Source organism: Ictidomys tridecemlineatus, chromosome 10, assembly GCF_052094955.1.
Source record: "Ictidomys tridecemlineatus isolate mIctTri1 chromosome 10, mIctTri1.hap1, whole genome shotgun sequence".
Taxonomy (NCBI): domain Eukaryota; kingdom Metazoa; phylum Chordata; class Mammalia; order Rodentia; family Sciuridae; genus Ictidomys; species Ictidomys tridecemlineatus.
Genome location: NC_135486.1, coordinates 113,045,563 through 113,063,604, shown reverse-complemented (window position 1 = coordinate 113,063,604; position 18,042 = coordinate 113,045,563). Strand labels below are relative to the sequence as shown.

The 18,042-nt window shown below is 38.6% G+C and overlaps 1 protein-coding gene across 7 annotated transcripts in view; it reads left to right on the top strand.

Moving 5' to 3' along the window:
- The first annotated feature begins 3,392 nt into the window (after positions 1-3,392).
- LOC144364745 (cytochrome P450 3A9-like) overlaps positions 3,393-18,042 on the top strand; it is a 466,715-nt gene continuing 452,065 nt past the window's right edge. For 6 of the 7 annotated variants that reach the window (XM_078024750.1, XM_078024746.1, XM_078024749.1 and 3 more), the window contains exons 1-4: positions 3,393-3,552; positions 6,141-6,234; positions 9,477-9,529; positions 11,129-11,228. In XM_078024750.1, coding sequence (XP_077880876.1) covers positions 3,482-3,552; positions 6,141-6,234; positions 9,477-9,529; positions 11,129-11,228 — 318 coding nt within the window. In that variant the 5' untranslated portion in view covers positions 3,393-3,481. Of the gene's footprint in view, positions 3,553-3,803; positions 3,823-6,140; positions 6,235-9,476; positions 9,530-11,128; positions 11,229-18,042 lie in introns of those variants that run through there. The other variant, XM_078024753.1, reaches the window with a different exon arrangement.

Sequence of the window (18,042 nt, the reverse complement as noted above, 5' to 3'; positions counted from 1 at the left end):
TGGAGTTTTAGTTTTCCCTTGCTGTCAAATCATTCCTGTAGCCCATATTTTCAATTTCTTCAGGTCCTTCCATGAGATTAGCTTTCTTGTTCGGTTTCTCAGGGTCCCTATTCTCTTCTTTCGAGTTTTTAAAAAATTGTTTTTAGTTGTACAGGGACAAAATATCATGTTTTCTAACTTTTGAGTGAAGGCTTTTCTGGGTCGATCTTCAGTCATTTGAATCTAGGTTCAAAGACCTCCATGCTTGATGGTGTGTTCAGCTACCCAAAAGGACAAAAAGCACCTTCTGGAAAAATACAAGCATGACTTCTGCCCCACATAATCACTGGGTCTTGTCCTTTTTATTGATCAGTCTGTAAGTCCTAAAGGGCCTGTTGCTATGGAAGACATGTGTCACTCAGTGCAGTGTGACCTTCTGAGTCATAATTTAGAAAATTTAAAACAAATACAGCATTATTGAGGTTATGGTGGGGAGTCATAGTCCTATATCCCCCTTTTAGTTTTTGTAATTGTGGCTTAATAGATAAATGAGCTCATTCTACAATGGATGGACCTTGAGGGAATATGGAATATTCCTTATGGAATAACTGCTTTATGATCAATCCAAAACTCTTGGCAAAATTGTTGAAAAGAAGAGCTTACAAAAGCCAGTGGATTATCAGTTTTAATCTGTATCATAGTGCGGTCCTAAGCAACTTAGAAAGACTCTCTTTCAAAATAAAAAATAAAAAGGACTGGGTAACAAAATCAGTAAGAAATGTTAAAAGATCCATTTTGCAGGTATCTGCATGGTAGTGAGCAGGTCATTCCCTGGATAAGGCCAGCCTGCAGTTCCACCAGGCAAGTTAGAAGGTCACTGGCCCACATAGAGGGGACAGTGTGCAGGCTTTTCAGGCTTTTTCAACATAACCCCATGATGCACATTTTTGTCCTCACTGATTAATTCTCTCAGTTCTCATTGATTTATTGGTTTTGACCTCTTTTTCTTCTTGTATTCCTGACTATTGGAATGATTCTGATTGCAAAATGGCTTAACTCCTATTACCTCTGACTGTCTGCTGACTCATAGAATTCAGTGAATTCACATTTAGTAATAAGTAAACAAAAGGTCGTCTGTGGATTTGTGTTTACAAGCAGTTCTGCAGCATTTTGTAACTGTTTTGGGAGTGTTCTGAGAGGTGTGGAAAGAAATATGTTACCTATGTGAGGTTGAAACATCAACCAGGTTTTTTAGATGGTCTCTTGAACTTTCAACGGAAAATGGAATCACAAGATTTTGCTCCAGGGCCCTACTTTTTGATGATAGTAATTAGCTATGTAACTGTATACGGTGAGTTAAAATTTCTGGTGCTAAGTTGCTCTTTCATAAAATGATAATTATAGCCATACATATCTCATAGAATTGTTGGATGGGTTGTGCCAGTTAATGAAGGAAAAGTCCTTTCAACAACAACAACAACAACATCAACAACAAAATATTAGAAAAGAAAGTAGAAAAAATGGACGTCACTTTCCTATGCTCATATATGAATATATGACCAGTAAAATTTCACATCATGTAAACCACAAAAAATGATATCCTAATTTTAATAAGATATACTTTTAATAAGAATATTATGTTAAGCAAAATAATGCAATCCCCCCAAACCAAATTTCAAATGTTTTCTCTGATATTTTGATGTTAATTCACAATAAAGTAGGTTGTAGACAAGATTAAGTAGAAGTATATGAAGGGAATGAACGGGGCTTATGAGTAGGAAGTATAGTAGAATGAATCTCTTGGTTGTACATGATGTAGATTTACCTGGATTGTGTAATCATATATGCACATAAAGTAATACTGTATTATTCATTCTATTATCCTTCTCTTTTTATATTTTATTTTGAGAGAGGGTCTATCTAAGTGTCATAGGGCCTCAATGAATTTCTGAGACTGGTTTTAAACTTGCAATCCTCCTTCCTCAGCTTCCAGAGTCTTGGAGATCACAGCAAGGAATAAGTTGTCCTACTGTGCAAGATAAATTAGGAAAGAGTATACCAAAATAGGTGCTATGGGAGCTGGGTTTTGAAGGGTAAGCTGAAGTCTTTTGTGAGGCACAAAAACATTCTAGGTGCAGTAACCTGTATAGCCAAAGATTTATGGATATAGCTTGTTTTGATGAAGGTCTCATGTATTCTCATGTCAGCAGCTATGGTGCCATGAACAATTAAGGAAATTAAATGCTAATGGCTTTGCTTGAGTTCAAATATCAAATATTAAAGAAGATTGACATTATTGATTACACAGTGATATATTGATTTTTCCACCAAATATGAACTAAGCATACTACAGAAGTTCCAGGCCAGATACAAATTCTAGGTCTGGCCACTCATTCCAAAATCAAACCCAAAGGGTAATTGTAAAAAGCAAGTAAAGAACTTTAAGCTGTGTATCCACCCCAGGAAAATATATTTTTAGGCATGTCTTTAGGGTGCGGACTTGACCTGAAGGCTTTGATACAAGAATTAGAGCAGTGGGGAAGAAGTATGCATTGTTAAGCAATCTTGCCCAAACTGTAGTCTCATGGATCACTATCTCAGTTCTAGCACTGTGAGGTAGCTCCTGAGAAGTCCTAATCACTTGAAAGGGGTAAATTTTTACTTACTGCTCAGGATGTTCATCTACCAGACCTTGGATACTAGAAAGGCAATGTAGAGGTCATGATATGATTTCTTTTGTTGAGAAAACACTCTCCTCATAGTGATCTGTCTACAAGGCTCTGCCATTCCTGGAAGGAATTGAAAAATGAATGAGAAATTCTAGGCACCACTCTGGGGCTCTGAAGAAAAGCTACTGTAAAAGTTGAGGATCAGGGCTGGGGCTACAGCTCAGTTGGTAGAGTGCTTGTCTTGCATGTACAAGGCCCTGGGTTCCATCCTCAGCACCAAACAAACAAACAAAACAAAACAAAACCCCCAAAGCTGACAATAAAATGTCCCTTCAGTCTTGCCTCAATCTCCAAGGTGGTATCAGATTAGGTATATTTGTGACTAAACATTCTTATTTTGCTAGTTTTTAGATAAACACTCCTTAAATGATTAACATGTCTTGTGCAAAGCTGTGTAGTCACAAATATTAGGTTAGTAAAGGATATTGAATGAAGGCAGAATACCAAGATTGATTCTGCTTTTAGTTACCCATTGGACAGGTGCTGGCCTCAAAGTTAATGAAATTACCAAAGGAAGTTTGTTTAAGTCAATGGTTTAAAAGATCAAAGAAGGAGAGTGCATAATTATTTGCCAACTGCAAAGAGGACACCTGACCCCTCCAATTCCAGGAGATGCATAGGTGGCCTTTCTACTGGCTGCATGCCTGGCCACACCTCCTTTCCTAGCACATAAATTGGCCTCACTGAATTACAGCTTGAGACATTTTAGCAAAAAAAGCCCACATAGCAGAAAAAAACAATTCAGAAGACAGAACTGCTGAATAAAAGTGGTGATGGACCTAATTCCCAATTCTTCCATAGAGACCTGGGTCCTCCTGGCTACCTGTCTGGTGCTTCTATATCTGTGAGTAGCTGTCCAGCCTCCCCTCCTCTGTAACCCTGGAGGTGGGGACCTAATCATGTTCCTCTTTCCCTTGTCTATTTGAAAGATCAATAGAGATGATGGAATTGAAATTTCTATAAACACTTAAAAAGTTCCTATTGAGCATGCCTGGCCCCATCTCCTTTCCTAGCACATAAATTGGCCTCACTGAATTACAACTTGACACATTTTGGCAAAAAAGTCCACATAGTAGAAAGAAAATTTAGAACACAGAACTGCTGAAGAAAAATGGTGAGTTCCTGTGGATAGAGCAATTGGTGTTGAGATTTGTTTTGGGGGGTTATCTAATTGGCTCTGTGTTTGCACCTAGAGGAATAAACCAGAATTCAGCATATACAGATAATTAATAACTATTATCACATACAGTGGGAACCTCACTCCCTCTGAAGCTTAGGGAATTCTGGGGACACCCAGTTTACTTGGATTTTGTCTCTTTATCTTCTTGGATTCCTGCCTATTACAGAAGACATGCAAGAGGACTATCCCCTGTGCATGTGGTGACTCCTGCCCCCTCTTGCCCCCAGCACCCTCTATATAACACACCAATTTCCCCTCAGACTCCATGGAAGGTTGACTGCACAATTCCCTCTTTATCTCCTGGCACTTCCTTCCCTTGTAAAACTCAATTATTTCACCCTGAAATTCACAGAACTGTTTCCTTCTAAATGATAAGTGTCTAGAGCAGAGAATACCTGACAGAAATTTTAAGAAGTTTTATTCTTCCCTTTTGTATTATTTTTCCTCTCTCTGAGATATTAGCCTTATAAAGAGACTTATTTCCCCTCAATATGAAATATTCTAGCAGCCTGAACAACATCAAAAAGTCAATTTGGCTTTACTTTTTTTCCTTTACACTCCAACATAAACGCATGAATGAATTTCATCTAGTAAGAAAATTGCTTTTACAAATGGGATCCTGACATCATGAAACAGAGGGAAAGAGGTTATTTTGATTGTAGGTAGGAGAGACTCCACACAGGTCACATCTGACATTTGTCTCAATTTGACTCTTAAAAATAAGGAATCAAAATAGCATGAAAAATGAAAATATAGATCTGGCTTTTATTCTCTGAAAGAAAAGGTACTAATTCAGGTGTATTGTGGCAACATAATCCTCTCTCTGTAGAACTTTTCTAGTGAATAAATGTAGTTTAATTTTACTGTATGTAATGACAGGATTTGTACAGAGAATGTGAAAACTATACTGCCTTAAACATTCTTCTACAAAGAAGAAGCAAGTTCTTATTTAACTGTCTGGAACACATTATGGGTTCCTATTTTATATTGCATATTGTCTTCTCTGTCACCAGGACTATAACTGAAATTTGGAAGGTCACCTTCCATGTAGCTAAAAGGAATTACTGGGCATGTTGAGCTATTTAAACATGCCAGACTTTTCTCTTCTGTGCTACTATGGGGCAATCTTGGCAAAACCGGTTTTTTCATGATTGAAGTAGCTGCCAGGAATCTCTTGTTCACCATTTTTCCTTTCATCTATTATCAATGCTGATAGGGGTGAAGATTTTAGGATCCAGAACCCTCAGGCACGGGGCTGTGAACATGACACATCTGTGTTGCAGGTTGGCCAGCCCAAGGAAGCACCAGCCTTTGTGGGTTTTAATACAAGGAGAGTTGATGCATAGAGGCAACAAACAAAACTATTTTGTGATTGACTGCCTTGGTAACATGAACATGCCTGACTCTGTGCTGCCATCTGAGCATCAGCAGTTGGAAGATCAGACTCAATGAGAGGAGGAATGGCCTAAAGATGATTCCTCAGTCATTTATTCCTCACAGAAGCACTAAGACTATAAGGGAATTCACCCTTCCTTCTTGCTCAAGTCACTTAGATTGTCTGAAAATGGCCTTGGTGACACTCAACATGGCTCACATTGGTATGACACCAATGGAAGTCCCAGTTTTTTTAATATCACATTTGTCATTCAACAGAAATAAGAATACTATGACTGCTTCCAAATATCCATGTGAAGTCAAATTTAAAGAAGGGCTGAATGCTGAACCGGAGACATGGCATAGAAAGAAGGAAAAGTATGAAAGGTTTATGTCCAAATTGCAAGAAACAATGTTACCATAGGTTCTCAGTGGACACTCTGTGCTTGAATGGATTTGGTTACCCAAAATCTCATAATGAAAGCCATGTCAAAGCATTGGCCCTTTTTTTACTAGGAATCTCTACATTAAGGAAAGGTTAACATACCAAATACACATAGCAACTGAGATGCCCTTGCAGAATGCCAGCCTGAACTTCTCAGGCGCATTCAAGGCTGGGAATGTTTATTACGAACAAACCCAATTATTGGGGCCATGAAGACTCAAGTTCTTTTACCTAATCATTGTGCCTCTTTGGCAGGAAGTTATCTCTAAGTGTTGTTGGAAAACAGAATGTGCCAGTTGGAGCTTTTGTTGTTATGTATCACCTACATGTTACCTATCTCACTGCCTGGTCCAGTTCCTGAGTCAGAGACTGGTCAGGCCCTTATCTATAGAATGACAATCAGGATGACCTGGCTTTCTATTTCACTTTATAGATATGGAACCTATTCTCATGGGCTATTTAGGAAGCTGGGAATACCTGGGCCAACACCTCTGCCTTTATTTGGAACTCTTCTGTACTACCGCAAGGTGAGTGTGCTTGAGCTCCCTCTATTTTTTCACCTGAGTACAAATGCCAGGTTAGTGTCATCAGTAAAAATGTCCATCTTCAGGAGAAATTTAGTAGTTTTTATCCTTTGAGAAACAATGTTCAGGCCCCTCCTGGAGCATGGCCAGGTTTTCCCTGGAGCTCTGATGTCAACTCTTCAAGAGCCTCAGTGGCACAGCTCAGATCTCTGGTACATCTGCATTTGATCTTCATGATGTTGTTCAGACTTTGAATTCGTCATTAAAAAGATGTTTAACTTGCTGGGTGCACATTTCCAGGACAATTATATTGTGCTTAGTATTTGAGCAAAAAGTCTGTGAAAGCGGGCATGGTAAACACCCTCAAACACTCCTATTCTTTGCAAGATCTCATGAGTCCCTTTGTAAATCAAAAATCGTCATGAATGTCTTTGAAACTACAGTTTCTGAAGTACCCCAAGCATTCATAAGTCGATAATTTGCACATACTTAATTTTTAAATGTGCAAATACCCTGTGGTTATTTCCATGGCTTCACCCAAGTTTTACTTCCTGTGACATATTTGGAGGATTTACCAGATAAAATGACAGCATTCTGCATTTCTTCTTATCATTCAAAGATACCACCCTAGCAGTGAGTCTTAGCAACGAATAAGTATGAATGGGATAAGGTAGCCCTTGTCTATGGATTTCACATAATTAAACACAAAATGTGTATTGTTTTTTAACAAAGGCAGTATCACATATAAAATGAGCAGTAATCACATGATTTAAAAAAAAATTAAAATTTAAGTTAACTGAATGGAATGTAACATGTTCCACAAGAAATGTGAATTTTCATCAAGCCTTTGTCATTAACCCATTTAGATATCTGACTCAGGGCCTGACTACTGACAGAAGTTCATGAGGTCAAAACCAGAGGTCAGAAAAAATAGGCTACACTCTGCTCAGATTATCTCTTCCAAACACTGAGGCTTGTTTATCATGCTCTAATTCTATAATTCTGAGCAGAATTATAGATCCCCCTGAGAATTATAGACCCCCTGACCCCCTGAGAATTCCATTCTGCTATTCCTGCTGAAAAGGCATTATTTCCTATTCATGCTTTTCAGATCAACAGTATACTAGACAGGCTGTAAGATCCACATAATTGGGGGTCTCCCTGTGCATCATTAAAACATCATCTCTGAAACATAGCAATAGGAAGATTTCTTTTTAAGTGTTAGAAGAAAAAACTTAGAGCAAGTACTGTTACCGCTGTTGACCGGTGACGAGTCCTTGCTTCCCCGATGTTGAAGAATAACACCAAAGAAGCATGCCAAGGCAAGGTCAGAGTAGAAATTAGAAGTTTATTAAAAGACAGCAGAAAAGACTTTTACTGGAGGAAGAAGGGAACCCAAGAGGTGGAATCCGTGGAAGTGCGGTTGTTTCCCCTTTTTATAGTTTTGGTGATGGAATGTAGGTTGGAAGGCCCCAGGGATGGGACACAGGTGGGCCTAATTATCACCTTTTGGGATGGGATTATCCCTTCTCTGGGATGGGCTATTTCCAAATCTGTTGGGGGCTATTCATTAATACTTCTTCCAGGTGGACTTTGGCCTAGGGCCTTTTTGGGGACTTCATTAAAATTCCATGAGTTGTCCTTGTTTTTCCCTGAGTCATTTCCAGCATGGCCTCCATCTTAGATTTCACTCGATATTAGAGCCAATTTACCTAACTACACTAACTACCTAACTTTAAATCTTGCTTCAGTACTTAATTTGTTGACTCCCATGGGTAGGAGTGGCATCTCTCCATCTTTTCCACGTTGAGCTGGAAAAACAGAAGGTGACTCCATTTTGACAATCCTTACTTATTCTTTCTCACTCCAAAACATGCATGAGAATCACTGTTATGGTTGTGGTATCCCTCAGAAGCTCCTGTGTGAGGCAATGTAAGAAAGTTCAGAAATAAAGTGATTGAATTGTGAAAGCCTTAATCTACTCTACACTATTTCCTCAGAAAGGATTAACTGGGGGCAACTATAAGCAGGTAGTGTGTTGGTGGAAGTGGTGGGTCACTGGGGACCTGGCTTCAAGGCATACATTTTGTCCCTGGTTAGTAAAGTTTCTGTCTGCTTCCTGATGCCACGTCCTGAGCTGCTTTATTCCTTCACACTCTTCTGCCATGTTATTCTGCCTCACCACACACCACAGCAACAGAGGAAGTGATGTATGAACTGAGACCTCTGAAAATGTGAGCCCAGTAAATATTAGTTTTCTACATAGTTCTTGTCAGGGTCACAGTAGTGAAATAGCCAGCTAAACTACTCACATCAACATGGTCAACTTAGAGGTGACTGATGCTTGAACTTCCTCATTTCCCCAGTTTTTTAGGGAGATTCATGAGAGAAATGAAAAAAGATCTGGGGAAAAATGAGTGAAGTGGCCTTGAGAATGTCCCTGGGAAACTCACTCACTTTCTCTCAGCTTTGATTTTTTCACATCCAGGTGGAGGGAATGATTCAAAGTTGGCAGGATTTAAAAACAGTCCATGCACATGAGAAAATGATACAGAAAACTAGACTTGCTTCATATTCATACTCAAGGACAACTAGTGAAACTGTGGCACACACCTGTAGTCCCAACCACTGTGGAGGCTGAGGCCGGAGAATCACAAATTCAAGGTCATTATAGGAAACATGGCAATACCTTGTCTAAAAAAAAAGAGAGAATAATTTCTTCAATATGTACAATTCTTCAAGAAAATTCAAGATGGACTCTAAATTCCCTTTTCTAATATGCCGCAGTCTGGCTGGGCACAAATTAACTGAGCCACCACAAAGCCTTGTAGGTTCAAACAGCAACTCTTTATTCCCAAACTCTCACCGGCACTCTACACACACTTCCCAGGAACACACTCCCTCCACAGGGCTCCACGCAGCCAACTCTCTCTGAACCCCAAGAGAACTCAACGGGAACTCCAAAGTAGCGAGTGCCAGAGGCAGCGGGATCCACCCTAATCCCAGAGCCACTCTAATCCCAGAGCAGGGTCATTTTTTAACCATTCCCTCTAGCAAAATGCCAGGCATCATTCCAACTAAACTGTGGCTCTCAACACCAATATCCCATTTATTTTCTCTTCTTTGCCAGTGATAGACCATATTCCAGTCTGATTTCAAGTGATTCTAATCATTGGTTCCTGAATTAGAAGCAGGGTTCAATATTTTCAAAATAACAATATAAATTCTCTTGTTTCTCCACCCAGGGTTTTTGGCAGTATGATGTCCAATGTCATGAAAAGTATGGGAAAATGTGGGGGTGAGTATTTTGGAAACTTCTCTTGGGTAGACTTGTTGGATGAGGCACTCCAGGGAAAGAGAACAATGCCAGCCCAGAGCTATTACTGGGAATTAATTACATAAATCTTTTAGAGGCTTCTCCTCCTGTGAAGAGTCCCATATTTCACCAGGTGTCAAGGTTCATGGCCAAGAATGTCATACTTTTGACTTTTCTCAGTCTCTGATGACCCTAAAACTCTTGGCCTCACCTTCTCTCCAGTGCCCAGCCTCTACCCCCTTTTCCATTTTTTCCTCATTAGAAGCCTTTAATACTGCATAGGAGGCATTAAGTGAGACCTTCCTAAAATGTTCACCATGCATGGCTTAATCTTTTTTCAAGATTGCCACATTGAACAAAAGTGACCTTTATATAAATTTTGGGGATATTATGTACTTTTCAAAGAAAGGCTGAGAGAGATATGAACAGATTGGGAAAAGATTTGACCTCTGCTTTCTTTTATTTTAACTTTCTCTGCAAGTGTGAAGTCTTGGGGATTTCATTTGTTTTTCCCTGTCAATTAGGAGTTTTCACTAAAAGTATACACAGGGATTTCTCTGCCTACCTCATTCTACTGACTTTGAAGAATGGATGGCCAGTACATTTTAAACCACTGTGTTTTCATGGGCTTATGTACTTCATAATCTTCTAGGGTGAAATCAGCTAATTTCAGTAGCCATTTTCTTAATAATGCTTCATGAAAGCAGCTCCAGAGGTATTATTGTAGTTCTTGTGTTCTATAAGCAAGTGGGAGAAGGCTTTGCCTCTTCCTCCCTCTTCATCTTCTCTCATCAAGTCCTAAAAACAGCAGAGCTGGCCACATCATTCTACCTAACTGGCATGGCTCATAAAGGCCATGTTGTTGAGTGGAAAGAGCACACAGGGCTGAGTCCCCACTGATACAACCCCAGCCATCTCTTGTATCTTAAGCACTTGTAAGAACTTAATAATTTACTTGTCTATTTTTCTCTAATTTAATATACTTTCAAATCAGAAGAAACAATTAAACCATAAAAAGAGAACCTTCAGAAGTGGATAAAATCTTTGCCTCCTGCACTTCATTTATGGTGTTAATATTCACACTATACAAACAACCCAATAAGCTTAACACAAAAAAACCAAATAACCCAATCAATAAATGGGCAAAAGAACTGAGCAGACCCTTCTCAAAAGAAGAAATACAAATGATTAATGAATATATGAAAAACGTTCCACATATCTAGCAATTAGAGAAGTGCTGATTAAAACTGCACTGATTGTGAAATATTTTTAAATACAAAAATTATTGGAGAATGAGGTAGAAAATATGTACACACAATTTAGACATCTCCAACCAGGCTCTTTTAATAAAGAATTTTTTCATCTTTAAATATCTCTTCCCTGCTTCAGTTACATGACCTTCATTTTATATGGTCAGAATCTTGTTGTGTGTCATAACCTAACTTGAACTTGTATCTAGTGTCACTGTGCATTCTACAGTCAGGTGTATGGATTATGTAATATCAGTTTGGATTCCTGTGTGTTACTCTAACTGAAGAATATGGCTTAGTAGGTTTAATGAGCTCTTCTTTCCCAACACAGATTGTATGACGGTCAACAGCCTGTGTTGGTTATTACAGATCCAGAGATGATCAAAACAGTGCTGGTGAAAGAATGTCATTCTGTTTTTACAAATCGTCCGGTAAGCATTCATTTTTTAAAATTTTTTTTCTTTTTTTTCTTTTTTTTATTGTTGGTTGTTCAAAACATTACATAGTTCTTGATATATCATATTTCACATTTTGATTCAAGTGGGTTATGAACTCCCATTTTACCCCGTATACAGCTTGCAGAATCACAACAGTTACACTTCCATTGATTTACATATTGATATATTCATGTCTGTTGTATTCTGCTGCCTTTCCTATCCTCTACTATCCCCCCTCCCCTCCCCTCCCCTCTTCTCTCTCTACCCCCACTACTGTAATTCATTCCTCCCCCTTGTATTATTTTTCCCTTTCCCCTCACTTCCTCTCGTATGTAATTTTGTATAACACTGAGGGTCTCGTTCCATTTCCATGCATTTTCCCTTCTCTCTCCCTTTCTCTCCCACCTCTCCTCCTTTTTAATGTTGGTCTTCTTCTCTTGCTCTTCTTCCCTAGTCTGTTCTTAGTTACTCTCCTTATATCAAAGAAGACATTTGGCATTTGTTTTTTAGGGCTTGGCTAGCTTCGCTTAGCATAATCTGCTCTAATGCCATCCATTTCCCTCCAAATTCTATGATTTTGTCATTTTTTAATGAAGAGTAATACTTCATTTTGTATAAATGCCACATTTTTTTTATCCATTCGTCTATTGAAGGGAATCTAGGTTGGTTCCACAGTCTTGCTATTGTGAATTGTGCTGCTATGAACATCGATGTAGCAGTGTCCCTGTAGCATGCTCTTTTTAGGTCTTTAGGGAATAGACCGAGAAAGGGGGATAGCTGGGTCAAATGGTGGTTCCATTTCCAGCTTTGCAAGAAATCTCCATATTGCTTTCCAAATTTGCTGCACCAATTTGCAGTCTCACCAAAAATGTACAAGTGTATTCTTTTCCCCACATCTTCACCAGCACTTATTGTAGTTTGACTTCATAATGGCTGCCAATCTTACTGGAGTGAGATGGTATGTTAGAGTGGTTTTGTTTTGCATTTCTCTGACTGCTAGAGATGGTGAGCATTTTTTCATGTACTTGTTGATTGATTGTATGTCCTCCTCTGAGAATTGTCTGTTCAAGTCCTTGGCCCATTTGTTGATGGGGTTATTTGTTATCTTATTGTCTAATTTTCTGAGTTCTTTATATACTCTGGATATAAGGGCTCTATCTGAAGTGTGAGGAGGAAAGATTTGTTCCCATGATGTAGGCTCCCTATTTACCTCTATTATTGTTTCTTTTGCTGAGAAAAAACTTTTTAGTTTGAGTAAGTCCCATTTGTTGATTCTAGTTATTAACTCTTGTGCTATGGGGCAGGCCCGTCCCCTACCCCAGTGCCTACCCGGTAGGCTTGACTGTGACCACCGGCAGATCAGGCCCAGCAACCTGCTGAGTGACAGAGCTGCCACACGCACCTGCAGGGAACGCAGACCTGCGGCCCACCAGCAGAACAGGTCCAGCGGCCTGCTGAGGGGCAGGCCTGTCCCCTCCCCCACTGTCTGCAAGGTAGGCGGGACTGTGACCACCGGCAGATCAGGCCCAGTGGCCTGCTGAGGGGTGGAGCCGCCCTCTCCCACCGCACCTGCAAGGTAGGCGAACCTGCGACCCATCGGGAGGTTAGGCCCAGAAACCTGTAGAGTGACAGAGGTGCCCCTCGCGCCTGCTGGGTAGGCGGACTTTCGACCGGCCAGCAGAGCAGACCTAGGGCCCGCCAGCGTGGTAGACGGATCACACCAATTGGAGGAGGATCACAGCCACTACCTGCCCTGCAAGGGAGACTTTTCAAATATACAAGAGCGATATAAATAAATAGAGGGAAAATTTCAAAAACACAACAGTTTCACCAAGCAGAAAGAAATGCCAGCAGTATGAAAAGACAATGAAAGAAAGGACCACAGGCAATGCAGGTCAACTCAACTTTAGAAGAGGTAATAGCTGCAACAGATGGAATATCAGATAGAGAGGTCAGGATATACATGCTTCAGATGATCTGGAGTCTCAAGGAAGACATGAGACAGCAAAATCAGACAATGAAAGATCACATTGACAAGGAACTACATAAACAAATCCAGGAAGTAAAAGATCAATTTCACAGGGAGATAGAGGAAATAAAAAACAAACAAATAGAAATCCTAGAAATACAGGAAGCAATAAACCAACTTAAAAACTCAATTGAGAATACTACCAGCAGAGTGGATCACTTAGAAGATAGAACATCAGACAATGAAGACAGAGTATTTCAACTTGAAAAGAACATAGACAGCTCAGCAAGTCTGCTAAGAAACCATGAGCAGAACATCCAAGAATTATGGGATAATATCAAAAGACTATTGGGATACAGGAAGGCACAGAGCTCGAAACCAAAGGAATAAACAATCTATTCAGTGAAATACTATGAGAAAACTTCCCAGACTTGAAGAATGAGAAAGAATCCCAAATCCTAGAAGCCTACAGGACGCTGAATGTGCAAATTCATAAGAGATCCACACCTAGACACATTATAATGAAGATGTCCAACATACAGAATAAGGAGAGAATTTTAAAAGCTACAAGAGAAAGGAAGCAGATTACATTTAGGGGTAAACCAATCAGGATAACAACTGTCTCTCAACACAGACCTTAAAAGCTAGAAGATCCTGGAATAACATATTTCAAACGCTAAAAGAAAATGGGTTCCAACCAAGAATCGTATATCCAGCAAAATTAAGCTTCAGGATGGAAGATGAAATTAAAACATTCCATGGTAAACAAAAGTTAAAAGAATTTGCAGCTAGAAAACCATCTCTTCAAAAAATCCTTGGCAAAACACTACAGGAAGAGGAAATGGAAAACAACAATGAAAACCAACAGTGGGAGGTAGGACAGTAAACGGGGGAAAATAATCAAAAGGAAAAAAAATCAGGTTTAGTAGCATTAATAAACAAATATGGCTGGAAGAACAAACCATATCTCAATAATAACCCTAAATGTTATGGCTTAAACTCACCAATTAAGAGACACAGGCTAGTTGAATGGATCACAAAACAAGACCCAACAATATGCTGCCTACAGGAGACGCATTTGATAGGAAAAGATATACATAGACTGCAGGTGAAAGGTTGGGATAAATCATATCACTCATATGGACTGTGGCAATAAGCAGGAGTGTCCATACTCATACCAAATAAAATAGATTTCAAGCCAAAGTTAATCAAAAGGGATAAAGAGGGACACTACATACTGTTCAAGGGAACCATACACCAACAAGACATAACAATCATAAATATATATGCCCCAAACAACGGTGCTGCAATATTCATCAAGCAAACTTTTCTCAAGTTCAAGAGTCTAATAGACCACCATACAATAATCATGGGAGACTTCAACACACCTCTCTCACCACTGGACAGATCTTCCAAACAAAAGTTGAATAAGGAAACTATAGAACTCAATAACACAATTAACAACCTAGACTTAATTGACATATATAAAATATACCACCAAACACCAAGCAGCTACACTTTTTTCTCAGCAGCACATGGATCCTTCTCAAAAATAGATCATATATTATGTCACAGGGCAATTGTTAGACAATATAAAGGAGCAGAGATAATACCATGCATCTTATCTGATCATAATGGAATGAAACTGAAAACCAATGATAAAAAAAGGAAGGAAAAATCATGCATCACTTGGAGAATGAACAATAGGTTACTGAATGATCAATGAGTTTTAGAAGACATCAAAGAGGAAATTAAAAAAATTCTTAGAGTTAAATGAAAACACAGACACAACATATCGGAATCTATGGGACAAATTGAAAGCAATTCTAAGAGGAAAATTCATTGCTTGGTGTTCATTCCTTAAAAAAAGAAAAAAACCAACAAATAAATGATCTCATACTTCATCTCAAAATCCTAGAAAAAGAAGAGCAAAACAACAGCAAAAGAAGTAGAAGGCAAGAAATAATTAAAATCAGAGCTGAAATTAATGAAATCGAAACAAAAGAAACAATTGAAAAAATTGACAAAACAAAAAGTTGGTTCTTTGAAAAAATAAATAAAATTGACAGACCCGTAGCCATGCTAGCGAAGAGAAGAAGAGAACTCAAATTACTAGCATACGGGATGAAAAAGGCAAGATCACAACAGACACTTCAGAAATACAGAAGATAATCAGAAATTATTTTGAATCCTTGTAGTCCAATAAAATAGAAGATAGTGAAGGCATGGATAAATTTCTTAAGTCATATAATCTGCCCAGATTGAGTCAGGAGGATATAGACAACCTAAACAGACCAATATCAATTGAGGAAACAGAAGAAACCATCAAAAGATTACCATCTAAGAAAAGCCCAGGACCGGATGGGTATACAGCAGAGTTTTACAAAACCTTTAAAGAGGAACTAATACCAATACTTTTCAAGCTATTTCAGGAAATAAAAAAAGAGGGAGAACTTCCAAATTCATTCTAGGAGGCCAACATGACCCTGATTCCAAAACCAGACAAAGACACTTTAAAGAAAGAAAACTACAGACCAATATCTCTAATGAACCTAGATGCAAAAATCCTCAATAATATTCTGGCGAATTGGATACAAAAACATATCAAAAAAAAGTTTTTAATTGATTTTTTAAAAATAAATGACAGCAGAATGCATTACAATTTTTATCACACATATATAACACATTTTTCATATCTATGATTGTATATAAAGTATGTTGACACCAATTCATGTCTTCACACATGTACTTTGGATAATGATGTGTATCACATTCCATGATTTTTGCTAACCCCCGCCCCTTCCCTTTCCCTCCAACCCCTCTCATCTATCTAGAGTTCATCCATTCCTTGCATTCAACCCCTCCCTAACCCACTATGAATCAGCTTTCTTATATCAGAGAAAACATTCAGCATTTGTTATTTTGGGGATTGGCTAACTTCACTTAGCATTATCTTCTCCAATGCCCTCCATTTACCTACAAAAGCCATGATTGCATTCTCTTTTATTGTGGAGTAAAATTTCATTGGGTATATATTCCCCCCCCTCCCTTTTTAATCCATTCATCCACTGAAGAGCATCTAGGTTGGTTCCATAGTTTTGCTATTGTGAATTGTGCTGCTATAAAACACTGATGTGGCTGTATCCCTGTAGTATGCTGATTTTAAGTCCATTGGGTATAGACCAAGGGGAGGGATAGGTGGGTCAAATAATGGTTCCATTTCAAGATTTCCAAGGAATCTCCATACTACATTCCATATTGGCTGCATCAATTTGCAATCCCACCAACAATGTATGAGTATGCCATTTTCTTCCCATGGTCACCAACATTTATTGTTGTTTATCTTCATAATAATTGCCATTCTGACTGGAGTGACATGATAGTGGTTTTGATTTGCATTTCTATGATTGCTAGAGATGATGAATAGTTTTTCATATACTTGTTGATTGAGTGTATATCATTTTCTGTGAAGTGTATGTTCAGGTAATTTTAAAAAATACGAATATTTATTGATTAAATTTTTGTTTTGGAGTAATCACAGCTTCACAGAAATTTGCTCCAAAACTGTTCAGGGAAGTTTCATATAACTTTTCTTCTGTTTTTCCCAATTGACTATCTTTGAATATCATATTACTTATCTCTGAATGTAGTCTATTCCTGTTACTAGAGTAACCAGAAATTGACATCGATACAATCCACAGAACTTATTTAGATTTTACCAGTTTTATGTGCCCGTGTCCATGTGTGCCTATGTACATTTGGGCAAAATTGCTGCTGTGGATAAATCCATACAATCATCAGCTTTCTTGGGATATAGTGATCCCCAAGGCTCCCTCTTGCTAGTCTTTTCAAGTCCTGATGGGTCACTTGTTTTTCCTCTTAACAGGGTCTCCATAAGAGCAAGTATTGTCTTTTATGGGGGAAGCTAATACATGAAAAGCTTTGCCTGTGACTTCTATGTTGTTCTTGATTCTCTCCTAAAAGTTATAGACTTTACAATTTACATAAAAACCTATGATCTATGTCATGCTCATGGTAAAACACGGTGAGGGTTCATTTGTTGTTGTTGTCTTGTTTTGTTGGCCTGTGGCTCTCCAGTTGTTTTGTTGGCCTGTGGCTCTCCAGTTCATAGCCTCAGAATGCTGAGCTGACTTCTCAAACTCCTGTCTCCTGGGGTGTTAAGTTAGCATTAGAGACTGTCATACTGTTTAACTCCTAATTTTCTGTTATGTTTGTTAACCTGCTAAGACTGACTCAGTTTGTCTATTTCACTCCCACTTTATTTATTTATGTATTAATTCATTTATTTTGAGAGAGAGAGAGAGAGAGAGAGAGAGAGAGAGAGAGAGAGAGAGAGAGAGAGAGAGAGATTGAGATTTTTTAATATTTATTTTTTTAGTTTTCGGCAGACACAACATCTTTGTTTGTATGTGGTGCTGAGGATTGAACCTGGGCCGCACGCATGCCAGGCGAGTGCACTACCGCTGAAGCCACATTCCCAGCTCTTCCACTTTATTTATGTTGGTCCTTTAATTTTCCATAAAAATTCAGAATAAGCTTTTCTGCAAAAAACCCACTTGGTGAGATTTTGATAAGAATTCAATCAAATCTATAGATTGATTTGGAGAAAATCTGTATCTTTTCTGGGTTGAATCTTTCAGTTCATGTTATGCATCTCCATTTCTTGAGATTTTCTTTAATATCTTTGATCAACATTTCATAGTTTCCAGCATAGCAATCCTGTACTTGCTTCTATTTCTGTTCCTAATGTGTTTCATTTTCTTTGGAGTGACAGTGAATAGTATTGTGTTTTTAATGATTTTTTTTCACATTTCCCTT